The sequence below is a fragment of the Castanea sativa genome, chromosome 5 (genome assembly GCF_040712315.1).
Source record: "Castanea sativa cultivar Marrone di Chiusa Pesio chromosome 5, ASM4071231v1".
NCBI lineage: Eukaryota > Viridiplantae > Streptophyta > Magnoliopsida > Fagales > Fagaceae > Castanea > Castanea sativa.
In genome coordinates, this window is record NC_134017.1 from 23,328,226 (window position 1) to 23,354,495 (window position 26,270).

The 26,270-nt window shown below is 37.7% G+C and overlaps 1 protein-coding gene across 1 annotated transcript; it reads left to right on the plus strand.

Moving 5' to 3' along the window:
* Positions 1–1,958: 1,958 nt before the first annotated feature.
* LOC142636649 (cytochrome P450 CYP72A219-like) lies at positions 1,959–23,059 on the plus strand. Its single transcript, XM_075810922.1, has 6 exons — positions 1,959–2,173; positions 2,374–2,633; positions 12,091–12,308; positions 13,494–13,738; positions 21,445–21,832; positions 22,483–23,059. Exons 1-6 carry the CDS (start codon positions 2,148–2,150, stop codon positions 22,906–22,908), a joined length of 1,563 nt encoding a protein of 520 aa, XP_075667037.1. The 5' UTR covers positions 1,959–2,147; the 3' UTR covers positions 22,909–23,059.
* Positions 23,060–26,270: the final 3,211 nt, after the last annotated feature.

A 26,270-nucleotide genomic window follows, 5' to 3' on the forward strand; every position in this document is an offset into this window, starting at 1 on the left:
AAATTAAAAAAAATAATTTATTAATTTAAACTAAATAATAAAAATAAAAACTAAATTAAAAACTAAAATTCAATTAAAAGATAATTTAAAAAATCATCTTCAACTCAAACCCTATTCTCTCATCTCAAACTCAAACTCTCTCATCTCAAACTCAAACTCAAATTAGAGTAAAGAAAAAGAAGCTGAAAACAGAGAAAAAAAAGCTGAAAACGGAAGAAATCAAACCCAAAAATACCCAAACCCAGAAAATCACCGGACATGGCTAGATTCTCTGGCAACAGAGTCGTTTCTCCGGCGTCACCCTCGAGATCCTTCTTCAGATCAATGTTCTCCGACTCCTTTTTCAAACTCCGGTCTCTCTCCTCCTTCAACCTCTTAAGCTTCAACTCCAACGACCTGTAGACATAGCAACTACAACAACAAACTCAGATCTTAAACCAATAGATCTCCAACGAAAAATGAACACAGATAACCTAGAAAAAGAAGATGAAAATGGAGAAAAAGAAGTTGAATACGGAAGGCGTTGGGTTGATGTGAGAGAACTAGAGGTGGAGGCGTTCAGAGATTGGAAACAGGTCAGAGCTCGTCGTCTCCAGCTTCATCTACAACGTCATCATCGAGCCCCCCGGCATCGACTCCGTCCAAGACCTGGCCACAAGATCCGTACAGCTCGTCATATTCCTGCAGGGGCAAGTGAACAGCCGGTACATCATTGAGGGACTCTCGTCCAGGTTCATGTTCATCCTGGGTGGGTTGCAACTCACTTGGGGGTTTGGGGATATTTTTCAACCCGATCTGAGAGCAAGTCATGGATTATTATTGGGTTTGCTAGTTTGTTGTTGTGTTCTTTGTTTGGGTTTGCTAGTTTGTTATTGTGTTCTTTGTTTGTTGGATCTGAGAACAAGGTAAAAATTTTCTTGAGATGTGTTTTTCTGGGTTGAGATTTTTTTTTTGTTTGGGTTAGTTGTGATGTATTTTTTGATTGATTTGGTACTTTGGGGTTCTGGGATTAGATGATTTTGCTAGGTTTGAGAAAATGGTGCCTTTGAGATTTATGATTTTGTTTTTGAGCTGAAATTTTTTGGGTTTTTTGTGTGTTTGTTTCCTAAGAAAATTTTTGGGTTTTAAAATTTTTGGATTGGTGTTCTTGTTCAAGAAATTTTTGGGTTCAAGAAATCTTTGAGGTGTTGAATTTGGGTTTTTTCTTCTTGTTTTCATTTATGTCCCAGTGATCTGGGTTTGAGTTCTTGGTAGTTGGGTTTGTGTTCTTGGTTGCTGGGTTTGATTTGAGAAGAATATGAAGAACAAGTTGTAAAATGAATAACAATCTGAAGATCATGAAGAACAATCTTAATTCATGTGAATTTTAGTTTTTAATTTTGTTTTTATTTTTATTATTTAGTTAAAATTAATAAATTAATTTTTTATATTTATTTGCTAACGTGTCATGGGTGATGTGGCATTTTTTTATAATATTTTAATTCCTCTGGCTGCCACTTCAGCTATTTTTGTCGGTTGGCTGACGGAAAGGACCAAAATAGAATGCGTTAATTGAATTATGGATTAAAAGTGATAAAATTAAAATATAGGGACTAAATAAAAAAATATCTAAATGTAAAGACTAAATGTGTATTTACACTAATTTAGAATTGACTTTAGTCACTACTTTTTTTTCTACAATAAACATATGCCTTTCACGTGCTGCCATAACTAATATATATATATATATATATATATATATTTATATGACTTAAAAGTATCCATTCAAAAAAGTGAAATATAGATATAAAATAATGAATTTAATTTAATTATATAAAAATAATGATTTTAATTTTCACTATTCATTCATTTTCTCAAACCGACCACACTACTGCCATATCTTTTGATTCATTTTTTTTATTTTTCTATCTTCCATCTCATGTGCTTTGTTCTTCTCTTCTTCTATTTTAATATTTCTCTTTAAGTCCCATCTATCGCCAAATCCCAATATTCCCACGTCCCAAACCTCATCACAACCGTATACTCAGAAAGTCTGAAACTCTTTTTTTTTGAAGTGGGAGTCTGATACTCTTATCTTCTTGTTAAACCCATGCTCTCATCTTGTCTCCCTTATCTTGTCTCTCTCTCAGCTTTGTTCAGCTCCAAGGATGCCTCTTTGGGTTTACTACTCTATGTAAATTTCTTGAAACTATCTCATCTTATCTTTTGATTTCTGTTCTTATCGTCAGCTTTAGCTTCAGCTTCATCTTCATCTTTATTTTTTGTTCTTCACCAAATTAATAACATTGATTTTTGGATTGTATAAAAAGCACCCATCTAATTCGTTTTATACTCACTCACTCTTTCTCCAAATATGGAAATATCATTGCTCAGAATTGCAGTTTCCATAGTTTCAGTTGTGGTACTAATAACATGGGCATGGAGAGTGCTGAATGGGTTGTGGCTAAGGCCAAAGAAGCTAGAGAAGTGCTTAAGGGAGCAAGGTCTTAATGGCAACTCCTATAGGCTTTTTTTCGGAGACGTGAAGGAGATCTCTAAGATGACAAGTCAAGCCAAGTCTAAACCCATCAACTTCACCCATGACATTGCACCGCGTGTCTTACCCTTCGTCCATCAAGTTGTGACCAATTATGGTATGTCTACAACAACTCTCGTATCTGTGATTTGAACTTACAAAAAAAAAAAAAAAAAGAAGAGGATTTTGTCAGTATGAAGTTATGGTATGTCTACAACAACTCTCGTATCTGAAGTAAAAGCAATTCACTTATTTATTTGAATTTAATAGAAAAAACCATTATTATTAATTCCGTAAATTCCGGTTGAAATTGAAGTTTTGGCCAGTATGAAGTTAGCCTCTATTTTTTCCCCTCATTGTAAACATAAACTTCAGATCTATAGTCTGCTACCAAATGAGTTGAAAGACAGTCTAAAATTAAGTTTCCATGTGTCCAAATTATTGATAGATGATTACTTGTAATGTGTGAGAGAGAGAGAGAGAGAGAGAGAGAGAGAGAAATAAATTTTTTAAAATTTAAATAAATAATGGAAAAAAAATTGAGTGGAACACAACTATTTACAGTCTTGAGTAATTGGGTTCTGTTGGATTTGAATTTGGTTAGCCCATTAAGGATTAAAGCTTAGAATATTGCTACATCCATAAAAAAAATCATCTAAATTTTCATACTTCTCATGACAAAATTTAGGACCTCAACTTTTTGTACCAAAATTTTATAACAACTTTGACGTGTCAAATTATAAATAATAGATTAATATAAAAGTAACAAATAACCTGTCATAATTTGCTTTATAAAATAGTTGAAGGAAATATAGCGGTAATGGTTATGGTTTAGAATAACTTCTCTCACAAGCTTTCACATAACTGGTAGGTAAATCCCACTACAATATAGAAGCACTATATGCCAAAATTTTGGAACATATTATTGACATTCGAACAATATCCAAAGCTTAAAGTTTGTTGAAAATGTTTCCTTAAAAATTAAAAAAAGTTGGTTGAAATAGTTGTTAGTTAGTTTCTCTGACATAGGGGGAGGCCACTCCAAACCCTAGTCGCTCAGTAGAAGGTCGTGCCTATCCTAGGGATTAGGCTTTTCTTGTTCTCCTCGTGTGTCTCGAACTAAGAGTGTGAGTCCACTCCTGCTGTAAAATCAGTCAGCATTAATATGGAGGAGTTGTCTGTAAAGTGGAAAAAACTCTCGTTTTCAGAAGAGGAGGAGAGCGAATACAGTGGTGGCGCGATAGATACAACAGGGGGTAGGACCATTGCAGAAAAATTCCTCACCCGACGAGCTCTGAATATGGAAGCCATTGCTCGGACGTTCAAACAACTGTGGCAAACAAAAAAGGGTTTTTAAGTCAAGGATTTGGGGAATCATGTGGTATTATTTGTTTTTTCAGATGAAGCTGATGCAGACAGGGTCTTAATGGGTGAACCATGGAGTTATGATAAATTCCTAGTGTCTCTATGTAAATTAGAGAAGAATGTCGCAGTGAGGGATCTAGTTTTTGATAAAAACGTCCTTTTGGGTACAACTACATGACTTACCTGTGGGAGAGATGAACCAGGAAGCCGCGGCTGAGATTGGAGAGGTGATGGGAGAAGTACAGAAGGGTGCTTGTGAGTGGGGCAACCATGATGGGAGCAGCTTCATGAGGATACGAGTTAAGGTGGATACAACAAAACCACTCTGTCGTGGGAGAAAGTTTCGGAGTCCAGATGGGGAGGTGGGATGGATTAGATTCAAATACCAACGCCTTCCGAATATCTGCTACTAGTGTGGAAGGTTGTCTCATAGCGATAAAGGTTGCGAACTCTGGATTAGGAGCAATGGTTCCCTGACTGAAGATGATAGACAGTTTGGTGCTTGGCTTCGTGCTCCAGCGTCGAATGCTAGAAGGTGTTCAGTAGTTCGGGTAGAGGGTGTGGAAGAAGACAGACAAAGAGATGAGGTGGTTGACGAAGTGGCGGCTAGGGGTTCTGCGTGTCAGGCGGAGGAGAAAGAAAAGGAGACGGGACATGACGGCGAGCCCAAGAAGAATCCAGAAGCTGAAGGAGGGGTATTTTCGAAATTTCACTCAAAGGATGATTACATTTCTGAAATCCCAGGGGTTACAAAAGTTAATGCTAGTATCTCGGGTAGGGAGGCGGAATTTCAGGAGGTCTTAAATGATTTGGATTTCAATATTTCAAAATTTGATATTCCAGCTATTGGCCCAAGCAAGATCAGGCCCATATTGGAAGTGGAACAGCCCAAGTTTCTTAATTATCCCAGCGGTGGTAGTGAGGATGGGCTAAGCCTAGAAATAGAGGAGGATATGGGCCAAAATTGTATTTCACAGGAAGTAGAGTTAAGAGGCCGTGGCTGGAAGAGATTAGTGCAGGAGAAACACTTAAGTGAAGCCCAGTCAGTGCCTACGCAGAAAAAAAGATCACACAGAGACGTTGAGGAAGTGAATAATATTATGTCCCCAGGGAAGAAATGCTGTGTATTTCCCAAGAACCAAATGCCAACAGCGGAGGCTGCAGCGCAGCCCTGCCGGAAACAATGAGTTGCATTGCCTGGAACTGCCGTGGGCTTGGGAACCCACGGACAATGGAGGAGCTTGAAGTTATTATTCGAGCACAAGATCCCCTAATTGTCTTTCTATCAGAGACCTGGGTTAAAAAGAAGGATAAACTAGAAAGGTTACGGTGTAAGATCAGATATGCTGGCCTATTTATCGTCCCTAGTCAGGGTAGGAGCGGTGGGTTAGCGCTTTTGTGGAAACAAGACAACGCTGTCTGGGTAGACAGCTTCTCCAAGAACCATATTGATTCAGTAGTTAATGGTGGTTCTCCTGACGCATGGCGTTTCACTGGTTTTTACGAAGAGCCGGACACAAACTTTAGGGATGAAGCTTGGGGGATGCTTCGTATGTTATGTGCCAAACCTCATTTGCTATGGTGTTGCATGGGTGATTTCAACGAAATCCTCAAAACTGAAGAAAAGAGGGGGGGTCGGATTAGACCGAATGGCCAAGTGCAAGCTTTTAGGGACGTATTGGATTTCTGTGGTTTCATGGACCTTGGTTATACGGGTCCAGAGTTCACTTGGCAGGGGCGGAGGCATGGGTATGTGATTTGGGAACGTCTAGATAGAGGAGTGGCCAATTACGATTGGGTAGCGAAATTTCCTGCAGCCATCATCTGTCACCTTCATTGTCATTCATCAGATCACAGACCTATAAGTTTGGTTTTTAACCCGAATAATGAGTCCCAAAGGTGGTTTAGAAGGCCATTCTGATTCGAAGAATTGTGGTTGTCCGATAGGGGGTGTAGCGACACAGTTTTGAGAGCATGGCATATTCAACAAGAAGGCACACCAATGTTCAGAGTAGCAAAAAAACTGAAGAAATGTAAGAAGATGTTGAAGGCTTGGAGTAAAGATCACTTTGGAAACGTTAAAAAACAAATTGCAAAGAAGAAAGAATCTCTTGGGAAGACAGAGGAATCAGCTGCAAAGGGGGGAAGCTATGAAGTGGTTGTTCAGCTTCGTCGTGAGTTAAATATTTTGCTAGAAAAGGAAAGTCAAATGTTGAGGCAACGATCCAAAATTCAATGGGTGGCAAATGGAGACAAAAACACGAAATATTTTCATGGGGTGGCTACACAAAGAAAAAGAAAGAATTTCATTAAGGGTGTTCGAGATTCGGAAGGTAGATGGCAAACAGCTGAGGGGGTGATATCGGACATCTTTGTGGATTTTTATACCAAGCTATTCACTTCATCAGATGTTAAGGACCTTGATCGAGTCTTGGTTGGAGTAAAAAGGGTGGTGACAGATGATATGAATGTTGAATTACAAAAGCCTCACAGTATGGACGAGGTTGAAACTGCTATTAGACAAATGGCACCATCTAAGGCTCTGAGTCCGGATGGGATGCCCCCGCTCTTTTACCAAACCTTTTGGCAAGACATTGGGACAGAAGTTTCGGAAGCTGTTCTCTCTTGTTTAAATTCTGGTACACTCCTTAAATCCATAAATCTTACTTTCATTACCTTGATCCCTAAAGTAAGCAATCTTGAGAATGTTTCTAAGTTTAGGCCAATAAGTTTATGTAACGTACTTTATAAAATTTTTAGTAAGGTTATTGCTAATAGACTTAAGCCCATTCTAAATTCTATTGTGTCAGAAGCTCAGAGTGCCTTTACTGCAAATAGACTTATAACAGATAACATATTGATTGCTTTTGAGTCCTTGCATTATATGAAAACCCAATGCTCAGGAAAGGAAGGTTTTATGGCCTTGAAGTTGGATATGAGTAAAGCCTATGATAGGGTGGAGTGGCTTTTCTTGGAAAAAATCCTCTTACGCATGGGTTTTCAGGAATCTTGGGTGGCAATGATCATGCAATGTGTGACCACAGTGACCTATTCGATCTTGATCAATGGTGAACTGCAAGGCTTCATTAGACCAACAAGAGGTTTGAGGCAAGGTGACTCCCTATTTCCTTTTCTTTTCCTATTCTGTGCGGAAGGGCTAAATGCACTTCTAAACAAGGCAGCAGAGGAGGGGGAGATTAGGAGGCTAGCTCTGTGTCGTGGATGCCCAAAGATTACTCACCTATTTTTTTGCAGATGATTGCCTCCTTTTTTGCAGGTCAAGGGCAGCGGAGTGTACCAAAATTCAACAACTCCTCGCTTTGTTCAAGGCGGCTTCAGGTCAGCAAGTAAACAAAAATAAAACCACCCTCTTTTTTAGTAAAAATACACCAGAGGTCATCCAAGAGGAGATAAAGGATTTGTTGGGTGTTCCGGCTATCAAACACTATGAGAAGTACTTGGGTTTGCCATCTTTTGTTGGGAGACAGAAAAAAGCATGTTTCAACCAGATCAAGGAGAGAATTTGGTCCAAAATGCAAGGGTGGAAGGAAAGATTACTCTCACAAGCGGGGAAGGAAATCATAATTAAGGCCGTGATACAATCTATTCCTACCTACTCGATGAGTTTGTTCCATCTCCCAATCGGGTTAATCAAAGATATCGAGGCAATGATGCGCAAATTTTGGTGGGGAAACCAGGATAATACAAGGAAGATGCATTGGGTAAAATGGTCCACCTTATGCTCCCTTAAATCTCTTGGGGGTATGGGCTTTTGTGATCTTCGGCAATTTAATGATGCTCTTCTAGGGAAACAGGTATGGAGGTTGTACCATGAGAAAGATACCCTGCTCTACAAAGTCTTTAAATCAAAATTCTTTCCGAATGGAAGTATTCTTGATGTTGAGATCACTGTCGCAGCTCTTTCGCTTGGAAGAGTATTCTGCAGGCTCAGAATGTGATACGTAAGGGTGCTAGGTGGAGAATAGGAGATGGCTCGTCAATTAATATTTGGGAGCACAGGTGGCTTGATGATGCAGGGGATGGTAAAATTTTATCGCCTCATCGAGATCCATCCCTAACTGTAGTGAAGGACCTTTTCTTGCCGGGTACAAAGTGTTGGAATGAAGAGCTCATAGACAGGAACTTCTTTCAATCAGAGGCGGAGTGTATAAAGAGCATCCCTGTCAGCGTTCACACCTCAGAGGACCTGCTTATATGGCCTCTGACCCCAGATGGTAATTACACTGTTAGGAGTGCATACAGGTTACTAGCCTCGGAGTCCCATAATTCACAACCTGGCACCTCAAACTCTGATGGTTTGAAGCAGCTGTGGAATGGTATTTGGAAATTGCAGGTTCCAAATAGAGTAAGACACTTCATCTGGCGAGCCTCAAGCGAGTCTCTACCAACCCGGTGCAATCTTCGACTTCGTCATGTGATCTCGGATAATGTTTGTAGTTTTTGTGAAGAGCACCCCGAGGATGTTATTCATTGCCTTTGGATGTGCGATCATGTCAAATGCATTTGGTTTTTGGACCCAATTTTCAACTACCCAAGAACAAGGAATTTCACCAAGTTCAGCAATCTGGCCTCCTTTGTGCTTTTAGGATCTACTCCAAGTACTGCTGCCCTATTTTCTATGGTCGCATGGTGTGTTTGGGTTAGAAGAAATAAGGCCAGGGAGAGACAAGTAGTCTGGGACGTAGGCGAGACTGTCAAGAGGGCTCGGGACCTTTTGCTGGAATTTCAGGATGCAAATATTCAACATTCACAGTCTGTTATACCAAGAGCAGAGACGAAGTGGAAACCATCGCCACCTGGTCTATTCAAAATAAACTTTGATGGATCCGTTTTTGAGAATCTGGGATGGGCAGGTTTAGGTGTAACTATACGAGATGCATAGGGGAGGATCATCGCTGCCCTTAGCCAGAAAATTCCTCTCCCAAAATCAGTTGACATGTTGGAAGCCTTGGCTGCGAGAAGAGCACTTACTTTTGCCTAGGAAATTAGTATTTTCCAAGCTGAAGTGGAAGGAGACTCTCTGAAGGTTATCTCGGCTTTGAACAACCCCAACAGAAATAGGTCCCACAGAGGCCATATTATCCAAGATATTAAATGTGCTAGTCAAAGCATGCAAGTTTGTTTTTTTAATCATGTTAGGAGGGGGGCAATAAACTAGCCCACTCCTTGGCAAAAAGAGCAGTTCTAGCTGCTGACCTTGACGTGTGGTTAGAAGAACTACCACCTGATTTGGATGATGTATTTCAGATTAATTTTGCTCAATAATATTGACTTACCCATTTCTCAAAAAAAAAAAAAAAAAAGTTGGTTGAAATTATTCGGGGGATGCATAATAAATGGCTGACCTCATCTAATGGTGGGTTCATTGAGGCCCACCAAATATGGACACTAGTCTTTAAGAGAATTACCAAATATGGACACTAGTCTTTAAGAGAATTAGAAAAGGAAAAAATTACAAATTACCAACATGTAGTTTGGCTGAAATTTAAGATGCCTATTTGTGGTTTAAAATTTTACATTTTATCCGTCTGAGGTTTGACCGAAATTTAAGTTGCCTACCTGTGGTTTGAAATTTCATGATGCCAGTGTTCCGTATGATTCTTTTTTATCTGATTTGATCTTGTATTTTTATATATTTTTTTATGTTTTTGGAGGAGAGAAATATAAAAGTGAAGCAAAATCACATATTTAGCCATGTTTTTAACAGATGTGGGTTAAGGAAATCTAATTGAACTAACTTTCGGTGGGTAAAGTGTCAAATTTTAAACTACAGGTAGACAATTTAAATTTTGGCTAAACCATACGTGGGTAAGTTGTAATTTGTCCATTAGAAAATATTTTCTCAAAAAAGAAACCACTATTGATTTTGGGATCTTTTAATAATAAAAAATAATAATAACAGAGACAAAATTTGTATAATGTATTACATTCATGTTTTCTAAACTCGGACCCTCCAAAGAATTGAAAAGGGAAAGGGTCAAAGTTTTTAAAGTTAAACTGAGGTTTCTCTAAAAAAAATAAGTTAGACTGAGATTTGATTGAGATAGAACTGTGATGATATCATAATTAATTTAGTAATTAATTAAAATACAAATAAAGGCATATTAAAATTGTAAATATTAGCTAAATTGACTAAGAATATCTAAAAAATTGAAAGACTTTCAAGTAAAATTTTATAATATTATAAGTTTAATAGAAAATAGTTGGCAAAAATCACATTTTCGTCCCTACATTTTCATGCGATTCCCACTTTGGCCCCTAAGTTTTATTTGCACCGCTTTTAGTCCCTATTCTTAAAAATGCGTCTCGTTTTTGTCCCTGCAGTTACATCAGAGAGGGAAAATGTACATCTTGCAAACGGAGTGCACTGTTGGTACACGAAAAGCTGATGTGGCCATTAAAATAATAATAAAAAATGTTATTTGGCATTAAAAAATACCACGTCAGCATCTAAATTAAAAAAATTTAAAAACAAAATTAAAAACAAAATCATATGAATTGAGATCTAAGTGTGTCTTGAATAAGAACACAAACTCAGATCTAAGAACACAAACTCTTAGATCTGAGTTTGTGTTCTTGTTCAAGACACACTTAGATCTTAGTTTATGTGATTTTTGGTTTTTAATTTTTTTTTTTAATTTAGATGCTGACGTGGCATTTTTTAATGTCAAATAACATTTATTATTATTATTTTAATGGCCATGTCAGCTTTTAGTGTGCTAACAGTGCACTCCGTTTGCCACGTGTGCATTTTCCGTCTCTGATGTAACGGCAGGAACAAAAATGAGACGCGTTTTTTAGGATAGAGACTAAAAACGGTGCAAATAAAAGTTAGGGACCAAAGTGAGAATCGCGTGAAAATGTAGGGACGAAAATGTGGTTTTCGCCAAAATAGTATATCACAAATAAGCATGAAAAAAGAATTGCAAAATAATCCTTCAAGTAAAAATCATTTTGATTAAATAAAAAACTCACTTTTAATTATTTTAGAAAATTCCTATGCAAAGGCATTATTCTTAAAGCATGAGTAAATTTATCAAAGAAAAATCTTTAAATCATGTAAATCTAAAATAAATATAGTAATACTTCATAATTGTTCGCAAGGAGCTTATGTCGTGAGCTCCCTATTCTCTATTTTAAAAAAATGAATGCAACTCTTATATCATATTATTCAAATGGCTGGGTAAAACACCGATTTTATGACCAATTCACGGTTGACTCAGTCGGACCAATCAGTCCGGGTTGAGTTGGACAACAAGCCTATGAGTTTAGGTTTAATTATATTATATTAATTATTCACTCTTGTTATTATTATTGGATATGAAAGTTTACTCACATGGTACACCCAACATATCTAATTTCCGTATTAACTCTATAATTTCTCATCCACCCTGCAATTGGAAAATCTATCCTCCATCCCTTTGTCTATTGCTTTGAATATTAATATGTCCAATGAAGTGATGATGTGTCAACTTCTAGTTTGGCCATATCATCTACAAGACTTAATGGCCTGTTTGGGAGTTTAGAGAGGGAGGAGAGTAGAGGAGAGTAGAGGGGAGGGGAGTAGTGGGGAGGAGAGTAGAGGAGAATGATTACCCTCCACCTTATTTGGATGTTTTTATAATTAGTAAGGGGGAAGGGAGTAATTAGCCCTTCCCCTTGTTTTTAACATTGTAATTTTATAAATATAATAAGGGTAAATTAGGTAATTTACTTTATTAATAATTTTATGTGCTCTACTTTCCCTCCAAATCTCTCCAATTTGGGGGAATTAAAAATGAGGGGGTTGGAGGTAGTTGAAACCCCTTCAAACTCCTCCCCCTCCTTCCTTAAAAAACTCCCAAACAAGGGAATTGAATTACTCCCCTTCCCTCTACTCTACTCCCCCTCCTTTTTTAAACATCCAAACAAGCCATAAAAGATCATTTTAAACTCTAGGGACTAAAAATCACTGCTAAACTTTTAAGTTTAAATAATATACTTATTAAGTGTCAAATATTTGAAATCTCAAAGACCTAATGTAATTAAAACTCACAGATTATGAAATCCTAAAGAACTTACGTAAGTTCAATAGTGTGTGTGTGTTTATTGATATCTTCCAGTCTTTATCTATCTCCTTATGTCAACAACCATAATTTGAACGTCAGATGTACTCAACTTTTTCTATACTAACAAAAGCAAATATGCAGGTAAGAATTCCTTTATATGGATGGGCACAACGCCCAGGGTGAACATTATGGACCCTGAAAAATTAAAAGAAATCTTCTCCAAGATATATGACTTTCAAAAGCCAAATGCAAGTCCACTTGTCAAGTTACTAGCAACCGGACTTCCAAGTTATGAGGGTGAGAAATGGGCTACGCACAGAAAGATTATCAGTCCAGCATTCCATCTTGAGAAGTTAAAGGTAACTTTATTGTTTCCATTTGTTTGATGTTCGTTTAAATCAATTTAGATTCAACAATGGAGTTTGAAGTTGAAAAGTCTATATTTTAATTGGCTTTATTTGATAACAAATTTGTATGTATTTTATTCAATCTTTTTAATGTATATTTCTGAGATTTAATTGTATTTTGGGTAGAATGTACTTGAGTCCATCTGTATTTTGTAAAAGTTGCATTTAGAGTCTTCTTGCGACCTCAAGCGACCTGCTCTGCTCGTGAGTGACACATGGCATAAAGTCAGGATCAGAGTGCAAACTAGGCAAATTACGACTGTCTTGCGACCAGCCAAGTCATGACTAGGTCACGAGTTGCACGATTAGTGTAACCTATTCCTACACATCATTCTTATCATCTTAGAAGCCACACTCTATAAGAAAAGAGAGTGTTTTAGGTTTTGAGCTAAAAACATTCTTCATCTCTTTTCCACCTCATTCATCCATTGATTGAGATTTGTATTCTCTTCATCTCACACCAATACACAAAACCTTGTGAGTTGTGAGTGAAGCTTTGGAAACTTAGGAAGCCATATTCAAAATCCAATATTTTTTGTGGTTTTCCATTGGTGCTTCAATGGAGGTGTTTTTGGAAAGTTAGGAGGAGAAAGGGCTCAGTACAGCCGGTTGTTAGCTAGAGCTTGGAGAGCTCAAGTGAATTAGGGTCATGGGCTTGGAGGTTTCATAGGATTTCTTTGTATGGCAACTAAATTACCTAGTGGAGATCTCCGATGACTTGGTTGAGGGAGATCTTTTCCGCCTGGACTTTTGTTTTCCTCTTCCTAAACTCTTCCTTGTGTTTAGCCTTGGTTTGCATGCTTTTCTCTTAATTTCCATATAGCTCTTTATTTGTTATGTTTATTGTACCTTGATGTTTGTGATATGAAAATTGGTTAATCACTTATATTTGACCAAGTTGTTAGTCTAGATTAAAAGTGATTAAGTAAAAAAAAAAGAATGGTTTAGGTTTCTAAATATTTGCTAGGGTTATTTTAGCATCATTCAGAAGTGATATTAATGATTAAAATGTTGGTAAAAATATTGTAGGTCATGAATATTTTTCTTTTCTCAAAATTTATTAAAACTTTTTCTCAATTTTAAAAATGTTGCCTACTAAGTACAGTCCTTGAAATTTTTTCATGTTGTTTGCTGTAGAATATGTCAGCAGCATTTTATCTGTGTTGCAGTGACATGATATGCAAATGGGAAAGTTTGGTGTCAAAAGAGGGATTAATTGAGTTAGATGTATGGCCTTATCTCCAAACATTGATAACTGAGATGATTTCTCAAACAGCCTTTGGGAGTAGCTATGATGAAGGACGTAAGATTTTTGAACTCCAAAGAGAACAAGCGGAGCTTGTGATGAAAATTGCACTGTCTAGTTATATTCCGGGTTGGAGGTAAACCAAAACATTTCAATATCTACTAATAATTTGTAATCAAGTTTTTCTTACTGTCTAAGTTCATTTATCAAAATAATCAAATTTAAAATAAATTACATTTTATATACTAAATTGTAAGTTAGTATTTATTACATACACCCTATTTTACATATTCTTATAAGCACTCTTGGAACTCGTGAATTCAAGTTACAATTTCAGTGCATTTTAAGAGTGCGGAAGAATGTGTAAAAGTATCATTAAGCAAAAGTAAAAGTGTTATTAAGCAAAAGTAAATCACATATGCTTCATGTAAGCTAGAGGTACCATTAATTTGAACCAATGGGTTTGAAGTTTCACTTAACTAGCTTTGTTTTGATTTCCTAGAGCCATTTTTTCTTCCCAATGAACAGCCAATTAAGACCAAAAAAAGTCATTTTGCACAATAACAATAACGTAATGAGTGAATTTAAAAATTAAAAATCACTACAAGTGTACTTTAATTTGCTCTCCTCATGTTTATTATAATATTGTTTAGCTATAATAAGGATTTATCAATAGCCTTATAGGCTATGAAGCACGGGTGCATTTTCAGATTTAGGTGCGGGTGTGGGTACGGGTGCAGGTGTGAGACTCAGCAATTTTTGAAAAAATAGGGTGCGGGTGCGGCAATTAAAATTTTTTTTTATTTATATATTTTATATATTGCTAAGCATGCTTTTTTATATAATAATAATAATAATAATAATAGTAATAAGTACACAAAAGTTTTTTTTTTTGAGAGAGTGTCAACCTATGGCCTCCGCTCTTGATAATAGCTCTTTATCATCAGACCAAGACACCAATCAGTTTTTGGTGTAGGCGGGGATTGAACCTCAGGTCTCTTATATAACCATCAGAGATTTTACCATAGATAAATAGACAAGACTTCCCATAAATAAATAAATAAATAAATAAGATGTGGTCTAGTGGCTCACATATTTGGTCAGCCCAAAAACAAAATAAAGAATATATGTGGCAGGTATTAAAATATGTGTCACTCCTTCCCATTTAAAAAAGAAAAAAAGGGAAGATGTGGCTGGTTCACGTGTTTGGTGAGAGGCACAGAAAACAAAATAATGCCTTTAAGTTATGTTAACAAAGGCATTTAACTTATCCTATCGTTTTACTGTCAAAAAAAAAAAAAAAACTTATCAAAAAAAGAAATAGAACAGGGCCCTGGCGAAAAAAAAGGAAGAAGAAAACAAAGAAGCAAAGAAGAAAGGGGTTAAGGCCACCGGTATCTTGTGATGGCGACGACGGCTATCTTGTATCAATATCCACCGCCCACCGGTATTTTCGGTTTAAGTTTAGTGTTTTTTTTTTCCTTATTGACTAATTTCCTTTTTTAGGCCGAAACATACTGATATTCGGCCAATACGATCCGATTCAGGTTGAATCGGCGCGAGTTGGTGTGAATTTGGAAACGAAAAAAAAAATTCCGATGCGGCATCAACGCGCGGGCAGTGGTGTCGCCCGCCACACCCCGCGTCGGGCTGCGTCGGACTCCGGTACGGTGACCCTATAGTCGCGTCGGTGCTTTCTAACTTATGGGTCAACTAGTATTTTTTGGAGTTTTCAACAAAGATGCCAAAATCTCTCTTTACTGTTATAATGATATACATGTGTGTCTGTGTTCAACAGCCTAAGAATAGAAGATTCAATGCTTATTGATGTGATCCAATTTTCCTTTTTTTCCTTTTAATGAGGGATTTAATTCTCTTTATCTTGACTCATGTTTTCAAATTTGAAATGAGATGTTTGTTTAAGCATCATTGTTGCATGAAGTGTCCATGAGTTTCAACAATTTGCTTGATTTCCTGGTGTGATCAAAATTCTCCAGTTTCTGATTTGTTCTCTGGTGAAGATTACGTGAAGTATTATAAGATCATGGGTGGGTTTTGCAGTTTTTTTTATTGAATCCAAATTTTTTCAACTGGTGGTTGAGGAAGGGGGACGGTATTTTTCTTTAAGGATTTTTGAGCAGAGTAGGTCTTTCATGAAGTTGGTCTTCATGGGAAAGAATGTGGCACAATGGCTGATGAAGAGCATAGAATAGATTGTCGTTGGGATTAGTCCGAAGATTTTTTATATGTTCAGGGAAGGTGATTTAGCTTACACCCTCCAACGGAGCTCCAACTCTTTTGGTATGTTCCTACTCTTGACTGAGTATAAAGTTGGCGGGTCTAGGAGATCCATTTTTATTCCAGAAGGCAGAGCTAAGAATGGTTGGAAGGTTTTTGGGTTAGAATTAAGGAAGTTGTTAGAACCTGAAAACTATGTGAATGATGGGTCTGGTCTTTCGACATTCGTAGCTTAGCATCATAAGGATTACTCAGGGGTTCAACCATTTAAAACCTTTGCCGATTCGGTGCGTGGGCCTCAGGTGCAGGTCAGGGGTAGGAATTAGCCAAATCTGGTCTGTGCCCATGATAAAGGGAAATTGCTATTAGAGGATAACAATAGGGAGAAGCAGAACCCAGTTATTGAACAGAGGCCGGTGATCATATTAGGTCCGACGATTCTCGGAGGAAGAGAAGTGGGTTCTCGGTGCATTAATTAGGAGTTTGAGTTTGGAGAGACAAATACGGTAAAAATAAAAAGGAGATCGCCATTGAAAACCCATTCAAATTGGAATAAACATGCTTATGGAAATGAGCGTGCACTGAGACATCCTGGCTGGACAGGAGGAGGCTTGATCGTAGAGGTGAATGGGGAAGGTATTAGGTGTGTAGCTTGGAACTCTAATAAAGTTGGACTGAGGTACTCTATTTAGGTCAATGGTAGTAAGAAGGAACAAGTGGTGGGTACTTCAAGTGGGTCATGGTTTCATCAAAATTATGTGGTGAATAAAAGTGGTATGAGGAGGTCTAATTGGGTCAATAGGAGCCAGAAGGAGCACTCACGAGTTCAAAAACTTTCTGTGGTGGGCTTAGACCAAGAGTGTAACACTCAAGTGGGCCTTCCAGTTCTCCATTATCCAAAGCCCACCGGCCCAACTGGGATGGAAGTGGGTGAAAGCCCTTTCTCGAGTGCTCAGAGACATTTGAATCACGATGCCCAAGCTTTGGTTGCTCAGAATGGGATATTGGGTCACACCGATGATGCTGGCCCTCACGCCGTGGAGTCACCGGCGTCACCAACGCCTCTAGAGAAGGCCGGCACCGAGTCTTCCTCCGATGGGTTTCGCGCCGAGGGCTCACCGGCGACTCTAGAGCCGGTGGGTTGCCTTCCGGAGACCTCGGCGGAAGCTGAGTGCCTTTTTTCTGAGGGTTCCCGCATCGGTGAGCCTTTGCTCTCTCTGCTCTCACCGGGTAAGGCAGAATCGGAGGGAGACAGGGCATCTAAAGGTCCGATGTTGTCTGTTTATAGTCTGAATCCATCGAGAATTGGGTCTGAGGAGCTGGGTATTCCGGATGGAGATGAAGGTGGTCGGGTTGTTTGTGCAGGAGATATTCAGGGGATAGACACCTCCCACCTGGCTATTCAGTCAGATGTGGGCTTGGGTGATGTGGATTGCTTTACCCCCCTGACGACTATGAATCCTCTTGGGATGGTTGTGTCGGCAGAAGTGAATGGTATTACGGAGGTGTTGAGTTTTGATAATACATTGAATGTCTCTAATTGGGTAAAACATAGAATTCCAGGTTTTCGTAAGATGATGGGGCTTTCTTTGGGTCGACATCAGAAGATGTGTATTATGCTTTTACAAAGGCTTGAGACGGAGATTGAGGTAGCCAATCTGATGCACAGTAAAGATGCTGCCTACTGAAAAGCTGTCTCCAAGGATAAAGGGAAGAGGGAGTTGAGGAATTTGATTTCCTCAGTTAATTACGATGGGAGATAGTTTTCTTTGTCTGCGTTACCGAGGCTGTGGTAGGGAGTTTACAGTTTCAATGAAGTTGAAAATGGTGTCATGGAATGTTCGAGGATTGAATTATTCGTGGAAACGTTTGATAGTTAGAAATTTATTACGGGATTAGAATTGTGATGTAGTTTGCCTCCAAGAAGCTAAGCTTGCGGGCTTGGATAGACAGTTGATTTGTAGCTTATGGAGTTGCCCCTATGTCGATTGGGTAGCTTTGGATGCGGATCGGACAGCGGGTGGGGTTTTGTTGATGTGGGATAGGAGGTCTTTAGAAAAGATGGAGGTTTTAGTGGCTAAATTTTCTGTATCAGTTCGGTGGCAGGGTATGGGGGATGGTTTTATTTGGGCTTGTTCTGGGGTTTATGGTTTGAATGATAATAACTTGAGGGGGCAGATGTGGGATGAGCTGATTGGAATTCAGCAACTATGGGAAGTTCCATGGTGTTACATAGGGGATTTTAACATTGTTCGTTTTCCTAGTGAACGGTTGGGGGGATCTCGCCTTACCCCAGCTATGGAGATGTTTTCTGAGTTCATTGAGGATTTTAGTTTGATAGATTTGCCATTGGAAGGAGGGAGTTATACATGATCTAGTGGCTCGGATCAGCCTTCGATGTCTAGGATAGATAGGGCCCTGATTTCTCATGACTGGAAGGACCACTTTCCGGATGTGATCCAGCGGGTTTTACCCTATCCTATTTCAAACCACTTCCCCATTTTAGTGGAGGCAGGAGGGATTTCAAGGGGGAAAAATCCTTTTAGGTTCGAAAACATGTGGCTTAAAACGGATGGGTTCAAAGATAGGGTTCACTCTTGGTGGAATTGTTATTCCTTCTCAGGTACTCCCAATTTTGTACTTGCCAAGAAGCTGAAGGCTTTGAAGGAGGATATTATTCAATAGAACCGTAGGGAGTTTGGAAATGTAGAGCGTCGGAAAAAAGAATTGCTGGAGGCTTTGGAATTATTGGATGCTAAGGAAGGGGAGTGTGGCCTTTTTGAAGTGGAGATTGGTGAGAGGGCTGTGTTGAGACCTCAAACACAAGAACCTTCTCTCTTTGGAAGAAGTCTTGTGGAGACAGAAGTCACGGATGCTTTGCATTAAGGAAGGAGATAACAATACCAAATTCTTCCACAAGGTGGCCAATTCTCGGAGAAGGTATAATCATATTTGTATGTTGGAGGTGAATGGGGTTGTTTATGAAGATGAATCTGAGATGGCAGACCAAGCTATACAATTTTATAAAAACTTGTGCAAGGAGACTGAGGAGTGGAGGCCTTTTGTGGAAGGTCTAGAGTTTGTTCAGTTAGAGAGGTTGGAGAGGGACTGGCTTGAACGAAGGTTTGAAAAGGAGGAGGTTTTTCAAGTTGTCAAAGAGTTGGAAGGAGATAAAGCTCCAGGTCCTGATGGGTTCTCTATGGCTTTCTATCACCATTGTTGGGGAGTTATTGAAAGAGATGTCTTAACTGTGTTTGAAGAGTTTTATCAACACAATAAGTTTGAAAAAACTCTCAATGCAACGTTTATAGCCTTAATCCCTAAAAAGAATGGTGCCTCCAATATTCGAGATTTTAGGCCTATTAGTTTGGTGGGAAGTGTTTACAAGATTTTGGCTAAGGTTTTGGCAAACCGCCTGAAAGAGGTTTTGGATCAGTTAATATCTGAATCTCTAAACAGTTTTGTGGGTGGTAGGCAGATACTTGATTCAATTCTTATTGCTAATGAGTACATTGATAGCAGGGTGAAGAGTAAGACTCTGGGGGTTATATGCAAATTAGATATCGAGAAAGCCTATGATCATGTGAACTGGGAGACTCTTCTAGATTTGTTGAAGAGAATGGGATTTGGGATGAGGTGGTGTAGGTGGATCCGCACTTGCATATCTAAAGTCCAATTCTCTGTCTTGTTTAATGGGTCTCCAGCTGATTTTTTTGAGAGTTCGAGGGGATTGAGACAAGGGGACCCACTATCTCCCTTGTTGTTTCTGGTTATGATGGAGGTCTTCAGTAAGATGATGAAAAGAGCGGAAGGGGCTGGTTTGCTTCAAGGTTTTAGAGCTGATGGTAGTCGGGGTGGAGGGGTTTGTCTTTCGCATCTTTTGTTTGCAGATGATACGATTTTGTTTTGCGATGCAGATAAGGAGCAGATTCTACATGTTCGGATGCTTCTTCTTTGTTTCCAGGCAGTGATAGGTTTAAAGGTTAATGCGCTGAAGAGTGAGATGGTTCCCATCGGGGAGGTGCCTAATGTCCATGTTTTGGCAGAGATTTTGGGATGCCGGATTGGGTCTTTGCCTATGACCTATCTTGGTATGCCATTGGGGGCATCCTACAAGTCCCCGACTGTTTGGAATCTTGGAGAAAATTGAGTGTAAGCTGGCCGGATGGAAGATGTATTTGTCAAAAGGTGGAAGGCTAACGCTGCTTAAAAACACTTTATCTAGTCTTCCTACATATTATTTATCTCTCTTTACCATCCGTACGCATGTGACCAATAAAATTGAAAGGTTGCAAAGGGATTTCTTATGGGGGGATTCCAAGACACATTTGGTGGGATGGGACAAGGTGTGTGCACCTTTGGAATTTGGTGGGTTAGGGGTAAGGAAATTAAGTACTTTTAATAAAGCTTTACTAGGGAAGTGGTTATGGTGGTTTGGGATCGAAGAGACAAGGCTTTGGAGAAGGGTTGTAGCTCTAAAGTTTGCGGAAGAATTGGGGGGGGGGGGGGTGGACATCCAAGCTAGGTAGAGGGGTACACGGGTGTGGCCAATGGAGAAATATCCAAATGGGTTGGCAGGAATTTAGCAAAAATATTTGTTTTGAGGTAGGGGTGGGAGATAGAATTAAGCTTTGGATAGATCAATGGTGTGGGGAGTCTCCTCTTCAATTGACTTATCCGAATGTATATGGGAGGGCTTCCAATAAAGAGGCATCAGTGGCCTCTTCTCTTGAACGGTCGGGGATAGAGGAACGGAGAAGCTGGAATGTTTATTTTATTCGGAGACCAAACGATTGGGAAATGGGTGATGTGGATGATTTTCTCCGCACTTTGGGTTCAAATTACCTCCCACTGAGAATGGAGATCGTATGCAATGGAAGTTGACAAAGAATGAGGATTTTGGTCTGATCGTTTTACAATAAGTTAAGAAGACCTTTGCCCATAATTTTTCCTTGGAAAGGCGTATGGAAGGTTAAGGTTCCTCCGCATGTTTCCTTGTTTGTGTGGACTAGTGTGTGGGATAAGATCCTTACATGTGATAATTTGAGGGGTAGAGGGATGGATTTTGTTGACTGGTGCATTATGTGCCGTTGTAATGGGGAGACGGTGGATCATTTGCTACTTTATTGTGGTAAGGCTCATAGGTTGTGGAGTTGGGTGTTTAGATCTTTTGGGATTTCTTGGGTCTTGCCAAGAACGATTGCAGATACTCTCTTTGGTTGGTGGAATTGGCTCGGAAAACATTCGTCTAGCATTTGGAATTTAGCTCCTTTGTGCTTAATGTGGTGTCTTTGGAGGGAGCAAAATTGGAGGACGTTTGAGGACTTGGAAAACTCGGATGACCGTTTGTTGGCTTCTTTTAGTGGCTCCCTTTTTGACTGGTCTAGAGCTTGGGGAATCACTTCTAGTGACTCTCTCCCTATGTTTCTTAGCTTTCTCCTTTGTATTTAGTATCTTTCCTCTTCTTTTTTCACTTTTCTTTATCTTCTCTTTCTGTATTTTTCTCTCTGCCTTATGCTTTTCTGCATAAGGCAATGTTCTTTTGAATATATATACCTATTACTTATAAAAAAAAAAATGTTTGTATGAATGGTTCACATGTAGGTCTTTGCCAACTAAAATAAAAAAGAGGATGAAAGAAGTTGACAAAGAATTACAAGCTTCACTTAAAGGCATTATCAACAAAAGAGAGAAGGCAATAAAAGCAGGTGAAGCCATAACTGGTGACTTACTAGGCATACTTCTTGAGTCCAACTTTAAAGAAATTGAAGAACATGGGAATGACAAGAATGCTGGAATGAATCTCCAAGATGTAATTGAGGAATGTAAGATATTTTATTCTGCGGGACAAGAGACCACCTCAGTTTTACTTGTTTGGACAATGGTTATTCTGAGTAGGTATCCAAGTTGGCAAGAACGAGCAAGAGAAGAGGTCCTACAAGTCTTTGGTAAAAACAAACCAGAATATGATGGGTTAAATCACCTCAAAATTGTGAGTTCTTTAAATTAGTTTACTTTGAATTGCTTCCATGCAAGAAGAAATAGATCATTTCCTTTAGATTCCTCGGAAAACAAGTTATTTTTTGTGCAGCATCATGGATAACAACAAAAGCTATTGATAGAAGTATATATATAAATATTGAGATATAGGATTGATTTTCATGTGATGGGCCTGAAGTTAGACTAAAGGGTTTTACACCTTACACTATGCAGGTCCCAATGTGAAATCATATATATGAGAACTAATATCAAATCTACTTTTTTGTTTTTTTCCTGTTTTTTTCTCTCTTACAGGAATCTTGTTTATTGCATAGGAACCTATTTAGTTGATTGAGGAAATTGCACCACCACATTTTTGTAGCGATGTGATGACAGATTTGAAAATTGGAGTACAATTAATCCCCCAAAAATTTTGAGGCTTTCAATCAAGTTTTACATACTTCGTTCTAGTTAGTATGAGATTTTATTGTCGAAGTAACCAAATGAGTTATTCAAACATTCGATAATTACTAGGATGAATTCTTGTTTTCAAAACTTCTTTGAGTCAGCATTTTTGGAAGGGCATTGCTTCTATCAAAGATTTCTTAAATGAGTCTGATATGCATATCACTAGCTAATGAATTTCTACAATATATATCACAGGTGACCATGATTTTGTATGAGGTTCTAAGACTATATCCACCTTCAATTTCCCTTTATCGAACTGTTCATGAGGAAACAAAACTCGGAAATTTGATTTTACCAGCTGGAGTTCAACTCTGCTTACCAGCAATCCTTATTCATCATGACTGTGAACTCTGGGGTGATGATGCAAACGACTTCAATCCAAATAGGTTTGCTGAAGGGATTTCAAAAGCAACAAGGGGTCAAGTTTCATTTTTCCCATTCGGAATGGGTCCTCGGATGTGCATTGGACATAATTTTTCTATGATAGAAGCGAAAATGATTGTGTCTGTGATTCTACAACACTTCTCCTTGGAGCCGTCCTCATGTTACGCACATGCTCCTTTCTCAAGTATAACTCTTCAACCACAATATGGTGCTCACATTATTCTACGAAAGCTTTAGAATAGAAAATAGAAGTTGCTGTCAAATAAGCTTTGCATTCGTGACCAAAGCAACATCTCATATGTATATTGATACTATTGGCATAGTGTCGTATCGTCCTTCGAAGGATACTATATATTTTCATTTAGTGATTGGCTTTTGATTAATAATGCTGAAGTTGTTATAAGAGAGTTATTTCTTCCTAGTTTCTTTTATTAATTGGCATTTGGATGGTAGTATTGAAGCTGAAACAAGAGAGGGGTTTCAATTTTTTTTTGGTTGATAAACTGCCATTTCATTAAAGAATAGATGGAAAAAGAAGGCAGTACAACAATCCTGCCCACAAGTTTCCGAGATGGAAGGTGGCAAATTACACTTATTAAAAGAGAAATCTACTCTAAGAGCGACAACATGTTTAGAGATTTCCGAACCCAGCAAAACTCACAACTAAAAAAGGATAAGCTTAGATCAAAAGCATTATGAATGATTAAGGAGATAAACCAGTTAGTTGGTTCTTCTTCTTTAGCCAGGGCTTCAAAACACATTCCTGCATCCCCTTTCATTATGATGTTGCACCAATATTTAGAGATAGCCGAGTTTAATACCTACAAAATTGCAACTACTTCAGCTTGAGTAGGAGTGCATAATTCATGAATTTTAGTTCATACCTCTAACACATCTCCATTCTCATTTCTAGCCACCACAGCTAAGGAGGTGAAATCCAATGTGACAGGCTGACAGCAGCATCCACATTCAATTTTATATAGTTTTTTGGAGGGGGAGGGGGGATCCATGAATAATGTTGTAACCCTAATCTAATTTTGTAGATATGGTGATTGCAAATCTCCCTATCAATTATGACACACAGTTCACCTAACCAATTATATGATGTTTTTACTTATTTAATCAGTTGTTATTTTATATGATCTAGATAGTTGTGGTCATCATTTTTTTAATTTGTGTTTAATATAATGAATAGGTCATGTTGAATACATGCAAAAACTTTCCATTCATCACACACGCGTAGCACATTTAGAGGCTTTTCTATTTTTAGTTTTTTAAATGTTAATATTTTTCATTTGATTCAATTTAGGGTTTTTGTTGGGCCGTGAGTTATGTCATTTCACCTCAAAACTAATTCGTGATGAGGAAGACACATTCAAATTATTTATGGCCTTCGACATCACACCATGTGGGTTTGTTTTTAGAATGGTTGTAGGGAGTCAAATTGCAATCCCCTAATAGTTTTATACATTTTTCTGTGAGATTTATGCATTTTTCAATCATCGAGATACCTAGGTTTGTGATGAGACCTACCATATAAAATTCTGCCAAAGATTGCAAATCCTTAGTGATAGAGATTGGCAAATATGCAATCATTAGGTGATCATGAAACCAATTCACAACAAAATTGATCCCTATTTTCTCTAGAAAAAAATCCTCTCTTTTTTGTTATAGTTGGGCAGTATTGGTGTAACTACTGATACTACTCAATTGCTTTCATTTTTATCTACTTATATGCCTTCCGCATCTTTTTACTATCTACAATTGCAACAAATGCGAAAATTCTTACTCAACGCATCATTCTAAACGGCACAATCATAACCTATAAAACCTGTAAAGGATAAAGTGTTCACATGTAAAGAAGCATAGCCCTCTATAAAATCGCACAACCAGCATAATATTACACCACTAAAAAAAATGAGAAACTGGAACAGGAAAAGAACTTTAGTGTTAGGGCCAGTAAGATTGGTGTATTCCTATTGTCTTTATTGAATAATATTGATGACATTTTGCTATGGAACTCAAATCTCTATCTCCTTGTCTCTACTTTGGATTTATGGTTTCAACTCCACGTACGCAGTCTAAGATTTTTTTTTTCTCCTACCAAAAAATCAAACCCACTAATCAAATCCAACCAAATTATATATAAAAAAAATAAAATTAAAAGTTAAAAATTAACCAAATATTTTTAGAGGATAAAACTTGTAAAGCCACGTCAAACCATGGCCAAGTCGTTGTCTGGGTGAGCGGAGGCTAGCATAACAGTGGGTGGTGGTGGACAAATTCTCTCTTCATAGTTTTGAGTTTTTGTTTTTCCATAATTTGTGAGACAGGAAATGGTGTTTCACTTTTTTAAAACATTTTTTAATAGGACTCCTTAGTTTCTGCATTGTTCTAAATAAAATGAATATTTGGAAGAATATTTATGATGTGGTCCCATATTTGACACCAAAATTAGGAAAATTTTTGAGACATTGACACAAAATTAATCTTCAATTCTAAAATCTAATTAGATTTTCTCTCAACTTTAGATTAAGGTGTAGAAATAGAAACTTTTGTTTTTTTTCCCCTTATTCTTTTTACAAATGCGAATATATTCTAGGCTTGCCCTATTTGAGGCATTAATATGACTTAAATGTAAGGTATCAATATGACTTAAATGTACCAACTTACACTACTGCAGTACTTTCATTAACATCATAACTTCAAGTTTAGTATGTTCTAGCCTAAAGTTGGTCTCTTAAAAAAAAAAAAAAAAATATATATATATATATATATATATATATATATATATATATATATATATATATATATATATAGATATAGATGCTTCATGACAATTTCATATGTTAAAGATGTACTCTCTTAAATCTTTATTATGCTGCGGACATAGATAATCATACTGAAACACGTTAATTTTACTTCCGCTATCGATTTCTGATTTCTCTATTTTACTTTCTCAATACCATAAACAGCTCTAATATGTTATCAAATGTTCTAGCTTGTTACGCATTTCACAATTTTAGGTCAAAAAACCTTTCACATTTGAATCAATTGTATTTTAAATATAGTTGTACAGGACCAAATTAGAAATATAATTTTCTCAAAAAAAAAATTAGAAATTTAATTTTCTCAAAAAAATTTAGAATTTTAATTATTTTTTTTATCTATTTCTATTTTGACTCCAATTTCCTGTAGTGTTTGTGTAAATAACAAATTAAGGGTCCACTCTTAGGACCTGTTTGGTTTAGCATTTTAAACTCACATTTTTACATTTTAAACAACATTATACACTTTTTCACACACTTTTTTACCCATACGTATTTCAAAAAATTACAAAAATTTCATCTCAAACTACTCTACCAAACACCCCTTAATATTTCCAACAAAGACATGCATGATTTAAACCCCACCTAATAATAAATGAAAAAAAAAACTATTTATTCCCCTTTGTTTATTTCTACAACCTCACCCGTACAGGACAGGTTTCGGCTATAAGTTAAGAGATGCCTCAATGTTAAACACTCGGCATCTTTACCATCAAAACAAGAACTATAAAAAGCACCCATCTTATGCATTTTATACTCACTCACTCTATC